General features: G+C 37.4%; 1 protein-coding gene across 8 annotated transcripts in view; it reads left to right on the forward strand.

Annotated features, from left to right (window-relative positions):
- Positions 1 to 22,068, forward strand: part of KDM4C (lysine demethylase 4C) — a 425,827-nt gene that overhangs the window by 276,608 nt on the left and 127,151 nt on the right. For all 8 annotated transcript variants that reach the window (XR_004177866.1, XR_004177865.1, XM_009188789.4 and 5 more), the window contains one exon: positions 21,015 to 21,070. Coding sequence is in view for 6 of the 8 variants with exons in the window: in XM_009188789.4 (XP_009187053.1) it covers positions 21,015 to 21,070 (56 nt within the window). In the remaining 2 variants the exon portion in view is untranslated. The remainder of the gene's footprint in view (positions 1 to 21,014; positions 21,071 to 22,068) is intronic.

A 22,068-nucleotide genomic window follows, 5' to 3' on the forward strand; every position in this document is an offset into this window, starting at 1 on the left:
GTGCTTTGACATTGATATCATTCCTAGGTTTGGGAAGTTCTCTGTTATTATTCCTCTTGACCAACTTTCTACCCTTATCTGTTTTTCTGCCTCAGCTTTAAGGCCAATAACTCTTAGATTTGCCCTTTTGAGGCTTTCTTGATCCTGTAGGTGTGCTTCATTGGTTTTTATTCTTTCTTCTTTTGTCTCCTCTGACTGTGTATTTTCAAATAACCTGTCTTCAAGTTCACTAGTTCTTTCTTCTGCTTGATCACTTCTGTCCTTATAAAACTTTGATGCTTTCTTCAATGTCAGTAGCATTTTTCTACTCAGAATTTCTACTTGATTCTTTTTAATTATTTCAATCTTTTTGTTAAATTTATCTGATATAATTTTGAATTCCTTCCTTGTGTTATGTTGAATTTCTTTGCGTTTACTCAGAACAGTTAGTTTGAATTCTTTGAGAGGTCACATATCTGGGTTTCTCCAGGACTGGCCCCTGGGGCTTTATTTAGTTTACTTGGTGAGATCATGTTTTCCTGGATTGTCTTGATGCTTATGGATGTTCATCTGTCTGTGCACTGAAGAGTTAGGTATTTACTGTAGTCTTCCAAGCCTACGCTGGTTTGTACCCATTCTCCTTGGGAAGGCTTTCCAGGTATTTGAAAGGACTTGAGCATTGTGATCTAAGCTGTATGTGCATTAGCAGACACCCCGAGCTCAGTAACACCATGGTTCTTGCAGACTCATAAAGGTACTGTCTTCATGTTCTTGTATAAAATCCAGAGGAATTTTCTGGATCACTAGGCAGAGACGTTTGTTCTCTTCCCTTACTTTTTTCCAAAAAATGGAGTCTCTCTGTTCTGAGCCATGTGGAGCTGTAGGTAGGGTGACAGAGGACTCCCTGTGGCTACCACCTCTTGGACTGTGCCGGTTCAGAACTGAAGCAAGCACAGCATTAGGTCTCACCTAACGCTGGCCCACTGTAACCACTACTTGGCTACCAGGTACTAGGTTTCCTCAAGGCCCTGGGGCACTACAGTCCGCAGATGGTGAAGCTGGTTAGGCTTGTGTCCTGCCCTTCATGATGGTGAGTTCTTTTGGGCCTAGGTGGGTACTGAAGTACCATCCAGGAGCCAGGGACTGAAGTGAAAAACCTTAGAAGTCTTCCTGGTGTTCTGTTGTCCTGCAGCTGTGCTGGCAGTCAAACCAGAAGGCACAGTACTTCCCATCTTTCTTTCCCATTTCTACTGGCAGAGGAGCCTCAGCCCATGACCACCACTACTACAGGCCCATTGGGAGTACTGTCAGCCTACCACCAATGTTCAGTTAAGACCCTAGGGCTTTTAAGTCAGTTTGTGGTGAATAGTGCCAGCCTGGGACTCAACCTTCAGGACACTGGGCTTCCTGCTAGCCCAGGACTGGTAAGGAAATGCTGTCTAAGAGCCAAGGTCTGGAATTGAGGACCCCAAGATCCTGCTTGGTACTCCAATTCCTGTGGCCAAGCTGGTACCTAAGGTGCAAGAGAAAGTCCTCTTTACTTTCCCCCATACTTTTCTTGTCAGAAAGAATCTCTCCCTATGGCCACCATTGCCTAGGAATGTGCTGACTTTCAACTAAAGTTAGCAAGTCTCAGAGTCTCACCCAGGGCTCACGGAGTACCACCTGGGTATCACTGCTGGTTATTCAGGGCTGAAGGGCTTTTTAGTTAGCACATGATGGGTCTTGTCAATATGAGATCTGTTGCCTCAAGGCACTGAGTTCCCTTCTGGCCAAGGATGTGTCTAGAAATGTTGTCCAGGAGCTAGGGCCTGCAATGGAGGCTTCAGGACTCTGACCAGTGCCCCGTCCTATAGTGGGTGAGCTGGTATCCAAGATGCAAGGCAAAATCCTTTTTACTCTCTCTTCTCCTCTCCTCAAGCAGAAGGAAGGGATCTCTTTTCATGAGCTCTACTGCCTGAAATTGAGGTCAGAGGTGACATAAGTACTTCTTCAGCTGCCTCGATTAGTGTCTCAGTAAGTTGAATGTCCAGCGTCTCTGAGCCCAGCCCAGTCCTCGCCTAGGAGTTGCAGACCTTGTGGCCTAGACTGCCTTTTGTGTTTATTTAGCACCCCAGAGTACTCTAGCCCATGGTGGAGAGGCTTGCTGGAACTGAAGTTCGATCACTGGGAGGTGTGATTTCCCTCTGGCTTGGGCTGGTTTAATATTCCCTCTGTGGGCAGGCATCAGGTCAGTTCAGCTGGGTTTGCTTTCTGTTGTGACTGGGCAGCACTGAATTCAATGCATTGTCTTACAATTTCTGTGCTCTCCTGTGCCATGTGACCATTGCCAGGGGATAACGGAGGGGTGGTGTTGGTGATTCAAGACTGTCTTTCCTACCCTCTTCAGTGCCTGTTTCAGTGATAGGAAGTTAAAAACCAGGTACTGTGGGTGCTCACCTGATTTTTGGTTCTTACGAAGGTACTTTTTTAATATAGATAGTTGTTAAATTTGGTGTCCCTGCAGGAGGGGATGATTGGTGGAGCCTTCTGTTTGGCCATCTTGTTCTGCCCTGTCTCCAAAATCCTCTCATTACTTTTGACTTAAGTTTCTATAGTTTGTGTCTAATCTGTGCATCAGTTTATACTGTAGGCTATTGCTAATTTAAAATGTAATGCTAATATGCTCACCATAAAAATGTAGAATTTGAAGTGCTTTCTTTCTGGGTTCCCCCCCCTCCCATTTTCTGTTTTCTGCCTACAGTGAAAATTGTTGAGGCTGAGTATTTCTGTGAAATACATGAACCCTAGTGTACTTTTAATTATGAAGGAGGATGTTAGTTAAATGCCTGGAATATGGTGATAACCTAAATATTTACCTCTGTTCCAATAAATTATAATCCAAGTCCTTAATCTTCTGTAGAGTATTGAAAGGTAATTGCTAATAAGTAATAGGAGAATTTTCTATGTGATCTTCTGAAGAATTTAAATTATAAAATTCTAAAAGGTAATTAAATATAAAAATAAAATTAATATAAAAATAAATTAATAAATTAAAAAGGAATGTGCGTAAGATTCTTTTTTAATTTGGGGGATAGTATAGCATTTGGTAGATGTTTCTCTCCAGGAAATTTGGATGTTTCTTCTGGGACCTTTCGGGGACTGAGGGCTGTGGGATTTTGTTAGAGTGCCCCAAGTATGAATGAAAACTGCATTTGAAGATGAATAATATAACATCACAGAAAGTCACAGAATGTAACATCCAACCCCATTTTATGACTTTCACCATCATGAGTTGCCTGGCTTCTGTGCATGGCAGCATTAAGCATATGCTGTCATTGTTTATTGCCAGTTTGAAAAACTCCAAATAAAGTATCATTTGTGCTATGTCCTTCTAGGGAGCTTTTTTGTTACCTGAAAGAATTCTTGAAGATTAGGCAGGGTAAATACAGTAGCCAATATACCTATGATCTAGATAACAAAATCAAAATTGAAGGAAGATGTAAAAGTAACATAATGAGAAGGTTTGGCTTTGTTAGAGATCTTCAGCCAAGGTTCTTTTTGGCCCTAGAATTTTTTTATTCTGGTTTGCTTTGTATTTCCATTTTGCTTTAATTAGTTTGTCTTAAAAATTAGGGACCTTAAATAAAACTAAATTTACTTACGCACTTTTTAACCTAGGGGTGATGGGTAAGAGAAATATATAAGAATAACATGTGACACTGATAAATACTGACCAGATGACTAATTACATGTCATTATACATTTTCATCATTATACATCATTCGTCTATGAAAATGCTGTGTATGATAGTATAATGGTAAATATATGTCATTATGCTTTTGTCCAACCCATAGAATGTATAACACCAAGAGTGAATCCTAAAGTAAACTGGGTTCTGGGTGATGATGTGTCAGTGTAGGTTCATCAGTTGTAACAAATGTACTGCTCTGGTGGGAGATGTTGGTAATGATGGAAACTATGTATGTGTGCGGGCAAGAGGTAATTGGGAAGTTTCTGTACCCTTCAATTATGCTATGAACCTAAAGTTGCTAGAAAAAATAAAGTTTAATAAAAAAGTTATTTTAAGGCCTTACTGTCTATCTGCTTTGATGCAATGTACTTTATATTTTAAATTATATTTTATTTCAATATATACCTTTACACTTAATTCAGGAGAATTCGAATATTTATGCTTGGTAGTAATATAGTACAACAAAAAAGCAGCTACCCATTATACCATTATAGTTTGGGATGACTATTGCCATGCTATCAAAACCTAGATTTTGTAATGAAAAATATAAGAGCACTTTATAGGTTAGAATTCTCATTCCATATAATGGAATGCATAAACTAGGTAATTATACACATTTATTATTTAGTGAAAAGTATTTATTTTACTCTGCAGAATCATAAAGTTGTATTTGTTATATACATATAACAAACATTCTTTTTCTTTTTCCCAAAATGGTTTTAAGAAATCAAAACCCAAACATGAAATGGGTTTCCAACTTGTCCCTACATGTGTTCATTGTGTCCTTTATTTTACTTGTTTATTTATTTTTTGAGACGGAGTGTTGCTCAGTTGCCCAGGCTGGAGCGCAGTGGTGTGATCTTGGTTCATTGCAACCTCTGCCTCCCGGGTTCAAGTGGTTCTCTTGTCTCAGCCTCCCAAGTAGCTGAGATTACAGGTGCACACCCCCATGCTCAGGTAATTTTTGTATTTTTAGTAGAGACAGGGTTTCACTGGGTTGGCCAGGCTGGTCTCAAACTCCTGACCTGGGGTGGTCTGCCTGCCTTGGCCTCCCAAGGTGCTGGGATTACAGGCGTGAGCCATTGCGCCTGGCCTGCTTTTTTTTTTAAGTTGTACTAACAATTAGATATAAGCAAATTATACCTTGATGATCACTTGGGATTAGCTTTCCTTTTCCACTTACAAAGAATGGAATATACAGTTAGAGTGTTTTAAAGAAACTATTTTGGTGGCTGTTTATACATACATATATACACACACATACACACACACATATATATATATAAACAGCCACCAATATTTTATATATGGGTTTGTGTGTATATATATATATATATAAAATATTGCTTGTTTATAAGTAAGTGGCATCTGCATATTAAGTAATGGTTGCCACTAATGCCCTTCAGTGCTGCACATGGCTGTTTTGTCTTCTGAACCAAAGTGAAGTCATTTATCTGCATAAATCATAGTTATAGAATTAACTTCCAGAACTATCTGAGGTGTAGTGGTCTTCATAAATCCCACCCCCTAGTATTGCTAAATTTTGTTAGCTAGAGATTCTAAGTGACTTTTTTTTTTTTTCTTTTTTTTTTTTTTTGAGACGGAGTCTCTCTCTGTGGTCCACACTGGAGTGCAGTGGCAGGATCTCGGCTCACTGCAAGCTCTGCCTCCCAGGTTCACGCCATTCTCCTGCCTCAGCCTCTGGAGTAGCTGGGACTACAGGCGCCCACCACCTCGCCCGGCTAGTTTTTTGTATTTTTTTTAGTAGAGACGGGGTTTCACCGTGTTAGCCAGGATGGTCTCGATCTCCTGACCTCGTGATCCACCCGTCTTGGCCTCCCAAAGTGCTGGGATTACAGGCTTGAGCCACCGCGCCCGGCCAAGATTCTAAGTGACTTGTTAAAAAATATTTATCAGACCTCTGGAACTTTGGAGTATACCTTAGTCTAATTTCCAACCTTAAGTCTCAGGTAAAGATAATTCATGTTTTAGAAAACTGGCAACTCTTGACATATTTGAGAACCATGAAGCTGCAACCCCTGTGACTCTCTATTTACTTTTCCATGATATTAGGCAGGTGGTGAAAGAATGTTAGGTAGAATCTTTGACTCCCACCACTGTTTGAAACTGACTCCAGAAATTGAGCCTAATTCCTGTGGATGGAGGCACATCTCGTAAGAAGCAACCCTAACTCCACTCAGTTGAATCTGAAGGCAGCTTTCTGTCCTGTCTAAAGCAAGAGTTTGCTTAGAGTAGAGATTATTAGACTTAAAGAAAATTTGTATGGTTGAGGATTATGTTACTTTTATTCCAGAACACAACGTTTATTACCCCTGTCCAACCTCCCAAATAAAAATAATGATGCTGATAATTGATGTTAGAAATTACCAAACATTTGTCTCTTGGAATCTTCTGTTTTAGAGAAAGTAGTTTCATTTTCGGGCTTTGGACCTATGTATTCAGAATAACTATGGATTTTCATGTAGGCTAATATAACTCGCAGGGATAGACTTTTCTTTATTTCCATGGAACGTGATACTGATAAAGGCTAAGGAATTCTTTGTCTATCTCAGAAGCCTTGTTTTACAACTAATGAACCAGAGGGTTTTAGAGTTGTGATTCCTTTGCCCAGGATCACCCTTGTGTGTGCTACGAGAGCCAGGATGCCGGGCCATCTCATTCCCAGGCCTTGCCTCCTCTGCTCAGCTTTTGTTTTTGGAGGGAAAGAAGGCCAAACTACTGACCTAATCCTGAACAATTTTTTTTGACTAGTTTTTGTTTGTTTACATTGAAAATAAAGCCAGCACTAACTTTTAGTGTTACTGGTTTTCTGCTTAATGTAGTATAATTAGCTTTATTGGTTGGATGAGCAGGTTCTTTTCCTTTTCATATGTACTCTAGGTTCTGCCTAGAGGACTTTTCCCAGAACTGGATAATGTCTTGAATTCAGTTTCCCACTGACAACAGAGTTGACATTTTTCTTTTTTGAAGAGCTCTGAAGTGGCTTTGTAGATCAGAGCGATTGATTTTGAGATCAGATTGGCTTATGGCCTTGAGAGGTCATGGTGGCATCGCTGTTCCCTCTGATCTGTTTTATGCTGGATTTTTTTTTTTTTTTTTTTTTTTAGATTCCATGGGATACTGTCAAGACCAGGTGATGAGATGCTGTCAGCCTGCAAGGCTGACTTTGATCTTTATACAAAGTAAAACTAGTGGAAAAAGAAAGGCCCAGTTCTTGTCAAAGGCAGGACATTCACCATTGGGCGGGTAGCCAAGTGGTTGCTTTTGCTATCTTATTCTTCCCCATTGTGGTGTCTCTTAAACCACTGGACAGGACTCTACTCTCTCATTTGAGGTAATATATTTGGCCTCAAAATTACCTCTTGCCTCCTGAGGTGGCAAATTATTCTGAATAGCTGTAGACTTAAACCTTGGCCTGCAAAGGCCATGCTGGTAATAATTATTTCACTTTAACCAAACAGAAGAGCACATAAGAGGATATCAGTTATCCTGACAGCATAGCTATGATGTGGAAGCCGTCCCGTTAGGGAAGTGCTTAGTGGATAAAAAGTCACAAATCATTTTTCTCTGTTCTTTCCTCTTTTTTTTGCTCAATAACACCCCCTACCTCTGCTCTGTAATGGAGAGAAATAAAAAGAAGTCTAGATAGCTTACTGTAAGTGGAACTGTATTCATAAATAGCTTCTTGATTGAGAACAAATGCCTCATTAATCTTTAGTGCTTCAACTAGAGAGCACAAGTAAAGTCAAGAAGAATAATGAGTGACATTATAGGGAGCCTAACATGCTGTACTACACCCCAGGCTGTGCATGCCTGGAGGTCAGTGGGCTACAAGGCACATCTGTTTTGCAATGAGGAGAGAGATCCCCAGGAAGAGTGTGGAAAAACTGCAGTGCAGGCATTTCTCTTGAGTGGCAAAAATTAATTGAGTGACATGATGAAGAAATCATGTACTTTTTTTTTTTTTTTTTGGTGGTGGAGCATCAGCTCTCAATGATTGTTGCTTTTTAAAAAAAATTGTTTTTTAAATTGACATAATTGTACATATTTATGGGAAACACAGTGGTGTTTCAGTACATACAATGTATAGTGATCAGGGCAATTAACATATCCATCATCTCAAACATTTATCATTTCTTGATGTTGGGAACATACAATACCTCCTTCTAGCTGTTTGAAATTGTATATTATTGTTAGCTATAGTCATCCTACAGTGGTATAGAACACAGAAATATAGAACTTAGTCCTATCTAGCTCTAATTTTTTATCTTTTAACACATCTTTCCCAATTCCTCCTTTCTGTCTATCCTTCTCAGCCTCTAGTATCTTGTTTTACTTTTTATTTCTAGGGGATCAACTTGTTTCAGCATCCACATATGAGTGAGAATATGCAGTGTTTAATTTTCTGTTCCTGGCTTATCTCACTTAATGTCTTCCAGTTCCTTCCATGTTGTTGCAAATGACAGGATTTCATTCTTTTTATGGCTGAATAGTATTCCATGGTGTATATATGCCACGTCTTCTTTATTCATCTCTCGTTGGATACCTAGGTTGATTCCATATCTTAGCTATTTTCAACAGTGCTACAGTAAACGTAGAGGGGGCATATATGTCTCTTTAATATAATGATTTCTTTTCCTTTGGATAAATTCCCAGTAGTGGTATTGCTATATCATGTGGTAGTTCTATTTGTAGTTTTTTGAAGAAGCTTCATACTGTTCTCCATGGTGGCTTTACTAGTTTACATTGCCACCAGCAGTGATAAGAGTTCCCTTTTCTCCATGTCCTCACCAGTATTTGTTACTTTTTGTCATTTTAATAATACACATTGTAACTGGGGTGAAAGGATAACTCATTCCGGTTTTGATTTACATTTCCCTGGTGATGTTTACCCTTTTTTTTGTATATTCGTTTTCCATTTGTATGTGTTTTGTGAAGTGTATGTTCAGATCATTTGCCCATTCTTTGTTTCTTTGTTTTTGTTTGTTTGTTTTTGAGACAAGGTCTCACTTCCACAGCCCAGGCTGGAGTTCATTGGTGCTCTCTCAGCTCACTGTATTCTCGACTTCCTGAGCTCATGTGATCCTCCCACCTTTGCTTCCCCAGTAGCTGGGACTACAGGCACATGCTACCACACCCAGCTAAGTTTTTGTATTTTTAGTAGAGATGAGGTTTTGCCATGTTGCCCCGGCTGGTCTTGAACTCTTGGGGTCAAGTGATCCACCCGCCTTGGCCTCTCAAAGTGCTAGGATAATAGGCATGGGCCACCGTGCCTGGCTATTTGCCCATTCTTAAATCAGTTTTTTTTTTTTTTTTTTTTTTTTTTTGCTATTGAGATGTTTGAATTCCTTGTGTATTCCAGATATTAATCCTCTTTTTCAGATGAGTAGTTTGCAAATATTTTTTCCTATTCTGTAGTTTTTCCTTTCACTTTGTTGTTTCCTTTGCTATGCAGAAGCTTTTTAGTTTGATATATCCCATTTGTTTATTTTTGCTTTTGTTGCTTTTGCTTTTGAGATTTTATTCATAAAATCATTTCCCAGACCAATGTCCTGAAGTGTTTCCCTTATGTTTTCTTCTCATAGTTTGATTGTTTTGGATCTTAGGTTAGGTCTTTGATTCATTTTAAGTTGATTTTGTATAGGGTGAGAGGTGGGAGTCTAGTTTCATTCTTCTGCATATGGATATCCAATTATTCCAACACTATTCATTGAAGAGACTGTCAATTCCCTAACGAGTGTTCATGGCACCTTTGTCAACAATCATATGACTGTAGATATGTGGGTTAATTTCTGGGCTCTCTATTCTTTTCCCTTGATGTATGCGTCTGTTTTTATGCCAGTTCCATGCTGTTGTGGGTTACTGCAGCTTTGTAGTATATTTTGATGTCTGGTAGTGTGATGCCTCTAGCTTTGATATTTGCTTAAGACTGCTTTGGCTATTTGGGGTCATTTGTGGTTCCATACAAATGTTAGGGTTATTTTTTTCTATTTCTGTGAAGAGTGTCATTGGTGTTTTCATAGAGATTGCATTGAATCTGTAGATTGCCTTGGGTAATACTGTCGTTGTAACAATGTTAATTCTTCCAATCCATGAGCTTGGGATGTTTTCCCATTTATTGGTATCCCCTTCAGTTTCTTTCTTCATTTTTTGGTAGTTTCTCTTATAGGGGTCTTTCACCTTCTTGGTTAAATTTATTTCTAGGTATTTGAAGTCAGGTACTTTGCTGTTTGTTGTCAGTGGTCATGCTGGGAAGAAAGAATAAGCCAGCTGGGTTTTTATTTGAAAACCAAATGTTGTATAATGTTAACAAAGTTAAGATGTGTGTTCATCTTAGAGTACTTTGCTCAGGATCCTGGAAATACTATTATGTAAATGTAGTAAGCTCCATGTAGAGTACTTCTGACCAGTCTTAAATTATTCATGCTTCTTGCCACTTAATACGTGTCTGGCTTGTAACATAGCTACCAGAGCGGTGCTCTGAACACCTCAAATTAATTTTCATACCATTGTAAGCAATGCCATTAGGAGGATAAATCCAGAAAAAAAATGTATTTTGAAACAAACAGAACATGATTTTCTGTTCTTCTATAAATTGTTGTCTGATGATATTTAAATAGATAAAATGTAGTAAGTTTACTTGGTTAGTGTTGTAAATTAGATGAAGAAAAACTAAATTTCTAGAATGCAAAAAATACTGAATGAAAATTCAATTTGTGTATTATAACTTTCTCAGTATTTTCAGTTGGTTCGAATACAAGCCTACTTCACTTAAAAGATTTGTCTGCACCACCCCCTATATAGGTCAACTGTGAGGACAGGATCTTTGTCATTCACTGCTGTTGCTCAGGGTCTAGAGCATATCGTGGTGATTAATATTTGTTGAATTAATGAATGAATGTTTTCACTAAGTGAGAGAACTTATTTGCTAGTACAGAATTCATTAGAGGTGAATTTTGGATTTCCAAATTTATGGAATTTCCATTTAAAAGGTACTGCAGGACACTTGTCATTCAATTTTATAATCACTCAGAACTCATACCAGCTCTGTCCTTCGATGAGAGAGCCTGTCCTCTCTCCAGCCCTGATAATGAGCCACATATCCAGAAATGGTTCTCCCATGTCTTGCTGATCAGCACGGGTTTTCTGCTAATGTGATTAATTACTCTTTGTTTTCCCAGCTCAGACAACCCTATTATATGGTTTTGCGTTTCTGTTATGAACATGTCAGATAAATGAGGGTGTGTTTGTGGGGGTACTTCAATCTAATTATTTTTCTACGACACTGAAAATTGGCTTTAGTGCCACTTATGGATATGCTAGCTAAAATGAGAGCTTCCTACAGCACAGCTTGAGAATGTTGGTATTGGCATTTCTTTAACTGATGTTTTATAGAAGAGACATTGGAACATGATTTCCCTTGGCTGCAAATAATGAACAACTGTGATAGCCATATTATAACAATGCTGTTCTCACCATTGTTAATGTTGTGTCAGCATTTTGATGATAATACTCTTTTCCATGGTTTAATAACTGAGCCATAAAGAAATCATTCCATGTTATGAATTGCTGTACTAACTGTTCATCTCAGTGGTGATTTTTTATGAAACCAAATTTTAAAAATACCTGGCATTGTTAAAAGGGGATTTTGTCAGTGGTGTTAGGTGAGCAAAAAGGACCTCATCAGGAAAAGTACAAAACTGTTCAGAATATGATCAGATTTTATATTTTTTCATTCATCTTTTAGCCACCCTGAGGAAAAAAATATACAGCAGAATGGCTTTTTAAATGCTGTTCTTTGGAGGCAGAAATAACAGCTGCCTTATAGAGTAATCATGTTATAACAGGCATTTTAGTATATATATATTTTTGTTTTGTTTTAGGGAACATTGGCTGACTAGCAGTATATCCAAATCTTTGTAATAGTGAGTCATTTTACACTGGGTGTTATTGTTCCTGGAAAAGGCATGCTCATTAAACATAAAACAAGGCTGGCAATGAGCAGACTGTTTGATTTTATTTATTTATTTTGTTCTGTAAGGATGAACAGTTTTCATATCACCATAGGTTAGATTGGAAATAAGTTATAGTACACTGAAAGAGTCTAGAAGAGATTGCAGGTGCCTGTTTTAAATTTTCATCTAATTAAAAGAAAATAGAAAAAAATGATATAAATACCCACAGTGACACTAAGTTTAAATGGCACATTTCTTGTCAAAAGGTTTAATTTCTTTTTGTGTGTGTCTGTGAGTTTGCTTTCTTTAATACAAATAAACTAGATATTATCAGGAAAGTCTACCATTTCCAACACTTTCAAAACCTCAAATTTCATTTTTTACAGAAAACTACTTAAGCTGTTTTGTCAATTGGGCTTTTAACTCTTTTCTATGTATTACAATCTAGTGTTATGGCTTGCTGTAAGGGACCCAAATGGTATCACAATGTATTTAACTTGCCTTAGTGTTTTCCTTCATACTCCTTTTTTTAATTCTTAGTATCCCAGTGGTTATGGATTTACCATGTTGTTTTCATTACAGTTTGAAATTTCAAGCTTTATTATAAAAATTTGGACATTACAAGTAAAATTTAGGCTTCTGATAATTCCAGTTCCCACCAGAGGTAACTATTTTCTCCATTATAAACAGAAATGAAATTATAGTCATTATATAGTCCTTCTCCATAGATTTAAATATTTAGGGTAGATTACAAGAAGTCAACCTGCTGAGTCATTATTTCTGTGCATTTAAATTTTAATGGACAATGTTAAATTCTTCTCCAAAACCATCATAGCAACTTACATGCCCCCAAACTAGATATATTCTGATTTTAAAATGTAAGGGTAGATCTCATTCTTTTCTTTTTTCATTTTCTTTATTCTTGAGGTTGGTTTTCTTTTCATGTGCTTACTGGCTGGCAATGAAGAGTCATTGAATTTGTTATATATTTTTTGTAACTGTGGGCTTTAAAAAATATTTTCCAGAAAACAATTTTTAATATTTATATTGGGAATATTTTTATGTTATTTTATGTCAATTATGTTGTATTTTATTCTTTATGATTTTTAAATTTTGATATGTATCTTTTGTCTTTTAAATATCTTATTAAGGAACCATATTTATCCTAACTTCTTCAGTATATTTACCTGTATTTTCTTATAATACTTTTATAGGTCTGTTCTGTTTTTACGTTTAGGTCTGTAAATCAATTGGAATATATTTTTATGAGTCAGGGACATACACATAAAGACGTACTGTATTCAGTTGGATCTAGACATTTTGAATACCGTTATTGAATAGTTTTTGGTATGAGTTTTTGGTTATTTATTCAGCTCTGTCTTTCTGCTCTCTAATTCTGTTCTTAGGAGTAACCTGCTATTCAAAATATTATGTATATTTCTAATTTCAATGTTTTTCTTTTGTTCCTAGAATTTTATTTGGTTGACTTCTGGAAATGTAATTTGTCATTTAGAGTCTTTTAAAAATATTTTTAATATACTTGTTTATTTTAAAAACTTATTAAAATACAGCTAACTCTTGACCAACATGGGGTTAGCGGTGCTGACCCCAATGCAGTTGAAAATCTGCATGTAACTTTGGACTCCCCCAATACCTAACTACTAATAGCTTACTGTTTACTGGAAGCGTTATTGATACAACACAATTAACACACAGTTTATATGTTATATTTATTATATACTGTATTTTTACAATAACATAAGCTAGAGAAAAGAAAATGTTATTAAGAAAATCATAAGGAAGAGAAAATATATTTACTATTCATTAAGTAGAGTGGATCATCATAAAGGTCTTCATCCTTGTTATCTTCATGTTGAGTAGGCTGTAAAGGAAGACGAGGAGGGGTTGGCCCAGCTGTCTCAGGTTGGGAGAGTCTATATGTAAATGGCCCCATGCAGTTCAAACTAATATTGTTCATGGGTCTACTCTATGTATTTTACATTTTGTGGCTTAGATCATTTTGCATCTAATTCCATTATTATTTTTTGCAGATAGAACCGTATTTCTTGTGTTTTTTTTTAGTTTTGATTGTGAGCTTATGTTTCTTAGAATTCAATACTGGGAAATATTTAGAGGCCTTTGTTATAAATGGTTGCCAAAAATTACAATTTGCAGTTTTGAATGAGCACACTCTGCCTTCAAATAATACCCTACTTCATGAACAATATAAAAGTCTTAAAACAGTATAACTTCATTAGCACTTCCCTTTGATTTTTGGTCTTATCTTACATTTTACTTCTTCATGTACTATACTCCACAGTGTTATTATTTTTGTTTTAAGCATTTGTCTTTTAATGAAATTTGTTCATTCTCTCTTTCCCTTTCCCTTCCTCCCTCCCTCCTTCCTTTCCTCCCTCCCTCTCTCTTTCCCTCTATTCTTTCCTCTCTCCCTCTCTGCCTCTCTCTCTCTACCCCACTCTGTGTGTGTGTGTGTGTGTGTGTGTGTGTGTGTGTGTGTGTATGTTGAAGATACTAAAACATGATTTTATATCTACCCAGGTATTTTTGGAGTTCTTCATTCCTTCCTGCTGATCCTCGGTAATGCGTGATTTCATTTTCCTCATTCTGAAGAACTTCATTTTGGCATTTGTTATCATGTGGATATCCTGGCGACAAATTCTGTTAGATTTTTATCACACTGAGAGTGTTTCTGTTTTGCCTTTATTTTTTAAAGGTTGTTTTCTTGGGAAGTAGAATTTTAGGCTGGCAGCTTTTTCTTGTAGTATTTAATAGATATTGTTCCATTGCCTTTTTGCCTTCACAATTTCAGGTTAGATGGTACGTGTAACTCATAGTTGTTTACTGAATGTGACTTTTTTCCCCTCTGATTTTAAGATATGTTCTTTTTATTTGGTTTCCAGAATTTTGATTACTATGTAGGCAGGTGTGTTTTATTTATATTTATCTGTTTAGAGTTTGCTGCAATTTTTTAATCTGTGGATTGATATCTTTTATCAGTTGTGGAAATTTTTCTGTCAATATCTCTTCCAATATTATCACCCCTTTTCTCTTTTTTTTTTGAGACGGGGTCTCGCTCTGTCACCCAGGCTGGAGTGCAGTGGCCGGATCTCAGCTCACTGCAAGCTCCGCCTCCCGGGTTCACGCCATTCTCCTGCCTCAGCCTCCCGAGTAGCTGGGACTACAGGCGCCCGCCACCTCGCCCGGCTAGTTTTTTGTTTTTTTTTTTTAGTAGAGACGGGGTTTCACCGGGTTTGCCAGGATGGTCTCGATCTCCTGACCTTGTGATCCGCCCGTCTCGGCCTCCCAAAGTGCTGAGATTACAGGCTTGAGCCACCGCGCCCGGCCCCCTTTTCTCTTTTTTCACCTTTTAGTACTCCAATTATACATAAATTGAATATATATATATATTTTTTTCCCATAGATCTGTGTTGGTTTTTAAAACTCTCTTTTGTCTTTCAATCCTATACATTTGGCCCTCCGTATCCATGGTTGGATATGTGGATTCAACCAACTGTGGATCAGAAATGTAGTTAGGCCTATAATGGTTGTGTCTGTATTGAACAAGTACATCCTTTTTTTTTCTTGTCATTATTCCCTCATTGATACAGTATAACAACAGTTTACGTATTATTTACATTGTATTAAGTATTCTAAGTAATCTAGAGATGATTTAAAGTATACAGGAGGATATGCATGGGTTATATGCAGATACTAAGCTATTTTATATAAGGGACTTCAGCATCTCTGGATTTTGGTATCTGTGAGGGGTCTTGGAACAACTCTCCCTTGGATACTGAGGGATGACTGTACTTCCTATTCATTTGTCTCTTAGGTCATTAAACTCTTACTCTGCCAATTACAGTTTGCTTCTAAATCTGTCGAATGAAATCAACATTTTATTATTTCCTATCTTGATCATAAATAATTTTTTTTTGCTTTTTAGTATATCTTGTACTTTTTTTATTGTGTGTTAGACATTTTGTCTATAATGACTGAAATGAATATTATTATTTACAGAAAGGGTGTGCTACTTTTTCTCTTAGGTTCCTACAGTGGGGTGAAGTCAATCTGATTTATGTTTGAGCTGGGCATGTGCTTTGCTGCAGCTTTAGTTTGATTAAGTCCACTCAGATTTCAGGTGTTTTGAGGGTGGGATTAGGACTTTCCCTTCTGCAGAGTCTGTTATCTGGGCACTGTGGAGATTCTGAAGATCTGCCTGCCTTTCGGAGTTGAGCTGGCAACTTTTAAGAACTATGGAATATCTTTTGCTTTTTAGACCACAGTTGCCTGGACGTTGGGTTCCTGGAATTTTCTTTTCTCTCCAGTTCTATTTCTTGCTTTTTGTACCTTAAGAGGATTATTCGTCACAGATCCATATTTTTTGTTTCCCACTAAACAGCTACACTGAGGTTATGCACTGACAATGTTATGTTTACGTTATCTAGAACCAGTTAATCTTGTGCATGTTTAACTGTTGTACCTTTTGTATTTAGTGCGTGCTTAGGCAGTGTTTTCCATATATTAGCTAATTTAGAGAAGTACTATTTTTTTCCCCTATAGGTAAAGTATCTGAAGCACAGAGGTTGAGTAACTGATCACAATCATAAGAGTAATAAATGGCAGAACTTTGATTTAAACCTGGCTATCTGCTCTATATTAAACACTGTGATATGGTATGGCTGTCCAGTTTCACTGTTCTTCTTCTCAGTTAAATTTGATTCATTTAGCCTGAGGTTATATTGCACAGCATAACTAAAATGTTGGTTTGTTTCAAATGGTATCATTACTTGGAAGGATAAAGTAGGGAAAATTTAATGATGTTATACCACTGAGAGGTTTTATTAGCTAGATTAATGAAACAAATAGGAACACAAATTGTTATATGCTGCTGGGAACACAATTTTTTACGATATGGGTTCTTTTGCAGGGATTGTGTTTTGAAAAGAAGTTCTTGATTATTTATGGAAATGAGCACATGGAGACTTGGTAATGCCTCTGCCGGTATCATCTTCATGTTTTGTTTAAGTACATACAAGAACTTTCTTCTTGTCAGTTGTGAGCTTCACAGGGCAGGCATCGTTTCTTGTTTATTTTTGCACTCTGCTTTGATACCTTATGCCTTGCCTTATACTTTGGGGCAGAAGATGCTAGAGAAAAGGTGCATGGACATTTGGATTAGGAAGACATGAGTTTGAATCTCAATTGTTCTCCTTGCTGATTGGATCATGTCTTGGAAAGCTTTAACCCATGATCCTGATCTAGCCCACTGCCTATTTTTGTAATTAACAATGTTGTTGGCATATAGACACAACCAGTAGTTTAAATATTTTCCTCCAGTGGCAGAGTTGAGTGGTTACAACTACTCTATAGTTGTGCAAAGTCTAAACTAGTAAATATCTAGTCATTTACAGAAAAAGTTTGATAACCTTTGGGTTGGATGATTTTAGGAATACCACTTAATCTTTTGAATCTGAATTTCTTTATTAAGTGAAATAATGAATTACCTAATAAATTTGTGTTAAAGAAGGGAGGTGAAGTATATGAAATTTTTGGCATGGTACCTGGAATGCATTAGGCTTTCAATACATGTCTGTGTTCTTCTAATTTTTATTCTTGATATCAAGTTTAATGACTCAGTGTCTTGATGGATACTCTAGCACTTTCCCACCTTCTCCTTAACTTCTTTCATTGAAAGATTTGAAGGAAAATGATACAGGTACAATTACTCTGTTTTGTGTAGTGCCTTTACAAGTGTCAGGCTTTGTAGATTCTTAAGAAAACTCGGGCTGCTTTTTGAGTGAGAGTTAACTTGTTAATTTTTAGAGATATCAATTCTGTTCTCTGACAGTAAAGTACTGTTTAAAAAGGAAAGAAAGGTTAAAAATTGTCTTACAGTAAAGTACTATTTAAAAAAGGAAAGAAAGGTTAAAAGTTGTCTTATCTAGTATGTTTTCTACTGGGCTTTAAACATAGGTATATAATGAAACTACAAATTAATGAATGGACAGGTTGGCATCTTTATGTTTTTACCAGATCAACTAGTTTGACCCTCTGAGGGACATTGAGTCAAACAAATGATGTAACTTGACATGACTTTCATTGTTTCCTACTTTTTTTTTTTCAAAATTGGGAGAAGAGAACAGAAACTGTGATATCATATAAATAACTTACGAGTGTACCTGGCCATGAATATTTTTGTTCTTTACAAAGAAATAAGATTTCTCAAGTAAATCATGGCAAAAATAACTTTGTCAACTCACTAAAGCCTGCAGCATACTTTCCTTAGAAAGTCCCAGTATGTGAAAATGGTCTTTGCATTTTATTAATCCTTTGTTAATTTTCAAGATTTTCCCTCTTCCCTGTTTTGCCATGTTTTGTTATTTATTTAACAATCTCATATTAAGGGTATACTCTCTATTGGATATCATAATAGAGTAAGAGCAATTAACCTGACAGATATTCTCATAGCACTCAGTGAGTTTACAGTTTAGTGAGGGCAGCAGATAGCATGCAACAAATAGTTGCAGGAGTAATAAAGCTAATAAAAGGGGAGTATCAGTGAAAGTGTCAGTGGGAATGCCTGAGATAGAAGTACCTGAGCCAAGGGATTGGGGATTCTTGTTTGAGGGAGTAACATTTAGGTCGAGATGTCAAGAATGTGCTTAGTTTATTGATGAGTGGCACAGGCTGGCTCTGAAGTGTTTAGGACAGAAGGAACCTCGTGGAGGTCCTTGAGGTGTCTAAACACAGTGAAGCTGGCCAAGACCAAGACCTGATGATTCTAGCCCTCTGAGGCCATATTAAATACTGAGAAGCATTAAAAACCTTCTCTCATGGGGTTCAGAGTAGCTCTGGGTGGCTATTGCAATACTTTAGGTCTTGTGAAGGATACTGGGGCTATCAGCGAATGGCAGTGATGATGGAGAGAACAGGGTGGATTTGGAGGTGGGATTGACAGAACTCAGTTGATTGGATCTAAAAGATGAGAGGAAAAATATGTCTTCCAATATGAGCTAGAATGGATAGTAGGCACCACTGATGGAAAACAGTGGGGAAGTACAGGCTTGAGAAGAAGAGAGTTCAGTTTTGCATGTGTGTTTGAGATGCCTGTGGCACTGTCAGCCAGACACCTCAGGGAATTAAGGTGTGAGCCATTGGCCTATAGAGAGTGATCCGAATCAGGGTAGTGGATCAGATGCTCAGCAGGCATGTGTGGAGAGAGAAGTAATAGGGCCTATTACAGAAATTCCAGCATTTGAGGATAGTGAAAGAGAAGCCTGTGAAAGGAAGCTGAGAGTCAACTAGAGGCACAGGAAGACAATGAGGAGTATAAGGGTCATGGAAACCACAGGGAGAAAATGTTTCAGGAAGGATCAACAGTGTTGTATGGTGCTAAGAGGTCAGGTGAACCAAGGACTTGGAATTGTCTATTAGATTCTGTGACTTGGAGGGGAGGCTAGAAAGAATGAGTTTCTTCTTGTGATGGTGGAGCATCTTAACTCCATTTAAAATCTTGAGCCTACACGTTGTATTTTAGAGGACTTTTTCCTCTTATTAGATTGGTGCTCTAGAACATGTGTACCTGTTAATGATCCTAATCAGGTACTTTTGAGCAGCTTCCATGCTGCTGCGCTGTATTTAACTTTCCTAACTTGTCCCTTTAGGCTTCTTCTCACTACTAGTTTCATTAATTAGACATCTAATTCTCTTAGAGCCTGAGTGCTTCACAGTCCGCAACTCTTTGCTGCGTTCCCACTTTGAAACTAACATCTTCATGTATACATTGAAAGCACTTGACCTCAAGTTTTGTTTCCTTTTTCATTCATTCATTTTCTTTCTCACCCCCTCTTTCTTTGTAGAAAGTGTGTTAAATTACTGGAAAAATACCTAAAATTGAGAACTTATGAAATGAACTACCAGAGTTCTCATTTTCAGTATTTGGACTGTGAAATTTTGCTTTCTTGGTACGATTCATCAAAACCAGTTATTCCAAGGGCCTGTAGGATATGGCTTTGTGGTATGGATAGAGAAAATTCTTCATTGAGTTGTTATTTCCTCGAGCTGGGTTTATAGTGGATTCAAATCAATACACACAATGTATCTTTTACTACTCTGAATCCACGAATTTTCATATAGATGTACAGAGACTTTTCAGACACACAAGCCTGTTGGACATTTCTGGTTGTTTGCATTTATTACTGCCTAACAAAAGTTACATAGATACATGATTCTTTCCAGTTGTTTTTGTATCGTTTTCATCAGAAAAGTATAAGCTATGAACTTTCACACCTCATTAATGGTAGATCAGTTAGGTGGATTCCTCGTAAAGCTAGGCAAAATTGTCAAAATTTGTTAAGGAACATCACTTTAGTGGACAGGGTAAAGAGGTTTTGTATATGAAGTTTGGAGGAAAAAACCCCAAATAACTTCTTCCGATTAAAAAAATGTATTAATGCAGAAAATTGTGAGGACAAGTTTGAAATTAAAAATTTTACTTTGGTATTTAATGTAAAAACAATTTAGGTCATGAGAGGGCAGTGCACTGCTCTCTGGTCCTCCTTATCCTGGTCTTTTTCATGAGAGTGTAGTGAGAAATAACTAGTAAGATCTGTATTTGTAGCAATTGGAGTCATCTTGGAGTGGAAAATTACATTCTAAGCTAAGACACATAAGAATGCTGAGAGGATAAGCTTATGTGGGAAGGATAAAACGAAACGTTTCTTGATGCTGTTTTCTTGGGGGATAGCTGGGGTTGATCAGGACACTTTTTCTAACACTGTTTGCCCACAGAAAGAGTGAGGCCCAAGTGTTACTTTGGTGAAAAGAGTATCGTTTAAAAATAGCCTCTTGCTTATTCTTGTATTAGAAAAAAGCCTGCCCACACTGCATTCATTAGCTGCCCTGTATCCCGGAGTGAATTCCCAGAGCACAAGGCTACACCGTGTGTGTGCATTCTCTGCTCTAGAATTCTTGCACATACCTAGGTATGCGGACTAGGTTCTCTGGACTGCTGGGTTCTCTGTGTCACAGCTTTCCTTTGATGACAATGTCAATTTAAAATGATACCAGGTTCATGATGGTTCCCTCTGGGAGAATTTTACACCCTGAAATTTGAGGGGCATAGCTTTACCATTCCCCCCTCCTCTGTCTTTCTTTTTGAACTTCTCAGAGATAGACCTTCATGTAATTCCTGATGGTTTTAATTGTAGAATGAAAAATCAGGATTTCTGAGAATATTTAGATGAATGGTAATGACTTTTGTTGTGTGGGTCTGGCCATCATGTGGTATTTTCTTTTCCCTCCAGGAATGCTGTCTCTGCAATTTGAGAGGAGGTGCTCTTAAGCAAACGAAGAACAATAAGTAAGTAATACATTAACTGTGTTGAATTTCATTGTTTTTCTTTCTCCATTCTAGAACCTTTGGATGACAGTTCGCTTTACCTCTCATTATACATGTGGTTGCAAAGCTTTTGCTGCTCAGATCTGAGGTTGGAATTCTGTGCTTCAGAGACTTCTACTGTTAGCACTGTCATCCCGGCAGGGCAAGCGTAGTCCAAGTTACGCTTCTGTTCTTTGTATTTGAAGCCATGAAAAATAACCCCTCTTTTACTTACAGAGTTTTAAAAATGAAGGTAGCCCATATCATCCAGGTGCCATTAGAATCCTGGTGTTTAATATGATGAATGCTATTGGTCTGTTAAAAACAGGGCATACCTTCAGCCAGGCGTGGTGGCCGGAGGCTGAGGCGGGAGAATGGCGTGAACCCGGGAGGTGGAGCTTGCAGTGAGCCGAGATCGCGCCACTACACTCCCGCCTGGGTGACAGAGCGAGACTCCATCTCAAAAAACAAACAAACACAGGGCATACCCAAGAACGTGAAACTGTGATCTTTAGATAATTCAGTCATAACAATGATGATAAAACAAAACCATTTACTTTTTACATTAGCAAATTAACAAGAATATAAGTGTACTAAATTAGAAAAGATTGGGAGAAAACATTGATACTAAGATTTAAAGGGATTAGGTGGAGAATATGAAGAGAGTCTTGAAAGAGAGTCACAAGTGAACATAAAAGGAAGGCAGTCTAGTTTTTATGACTGTTCTACATAGATTTTATTTTTTTTTCATGACCAGGTTTTAATATTGAAAATGTGGCCAAAGCATATTATTACAGGGTATGCTGGAATAGAGACATGTCAAAATAACGTGGGCAGATTTTGCAGGCTGGCACTTGAGGGCCAGATTCAGGTCCAAGATATGTTTTGTAGGACCCATGCACCATTTATAAATTGCATCTAAAATTTTTAAATTGAGAGATTTTTACATTAAAAATCCAGATTTTCATCTTTAATTGCAA

This window comes from Papio anubis, chromosome 13 (genome assembly GCF_008728515.1).
Source record: "Papio anubis isolate 15944 chromosome 13, Panubis1.0, whole genome shotgun sequence".
Classification (NCBI taxonomy): Eukaryota; Metazoa; Chordata; class Mammalia; order Primates; family Cercopithecidae; genus Papio; species Papio anubis.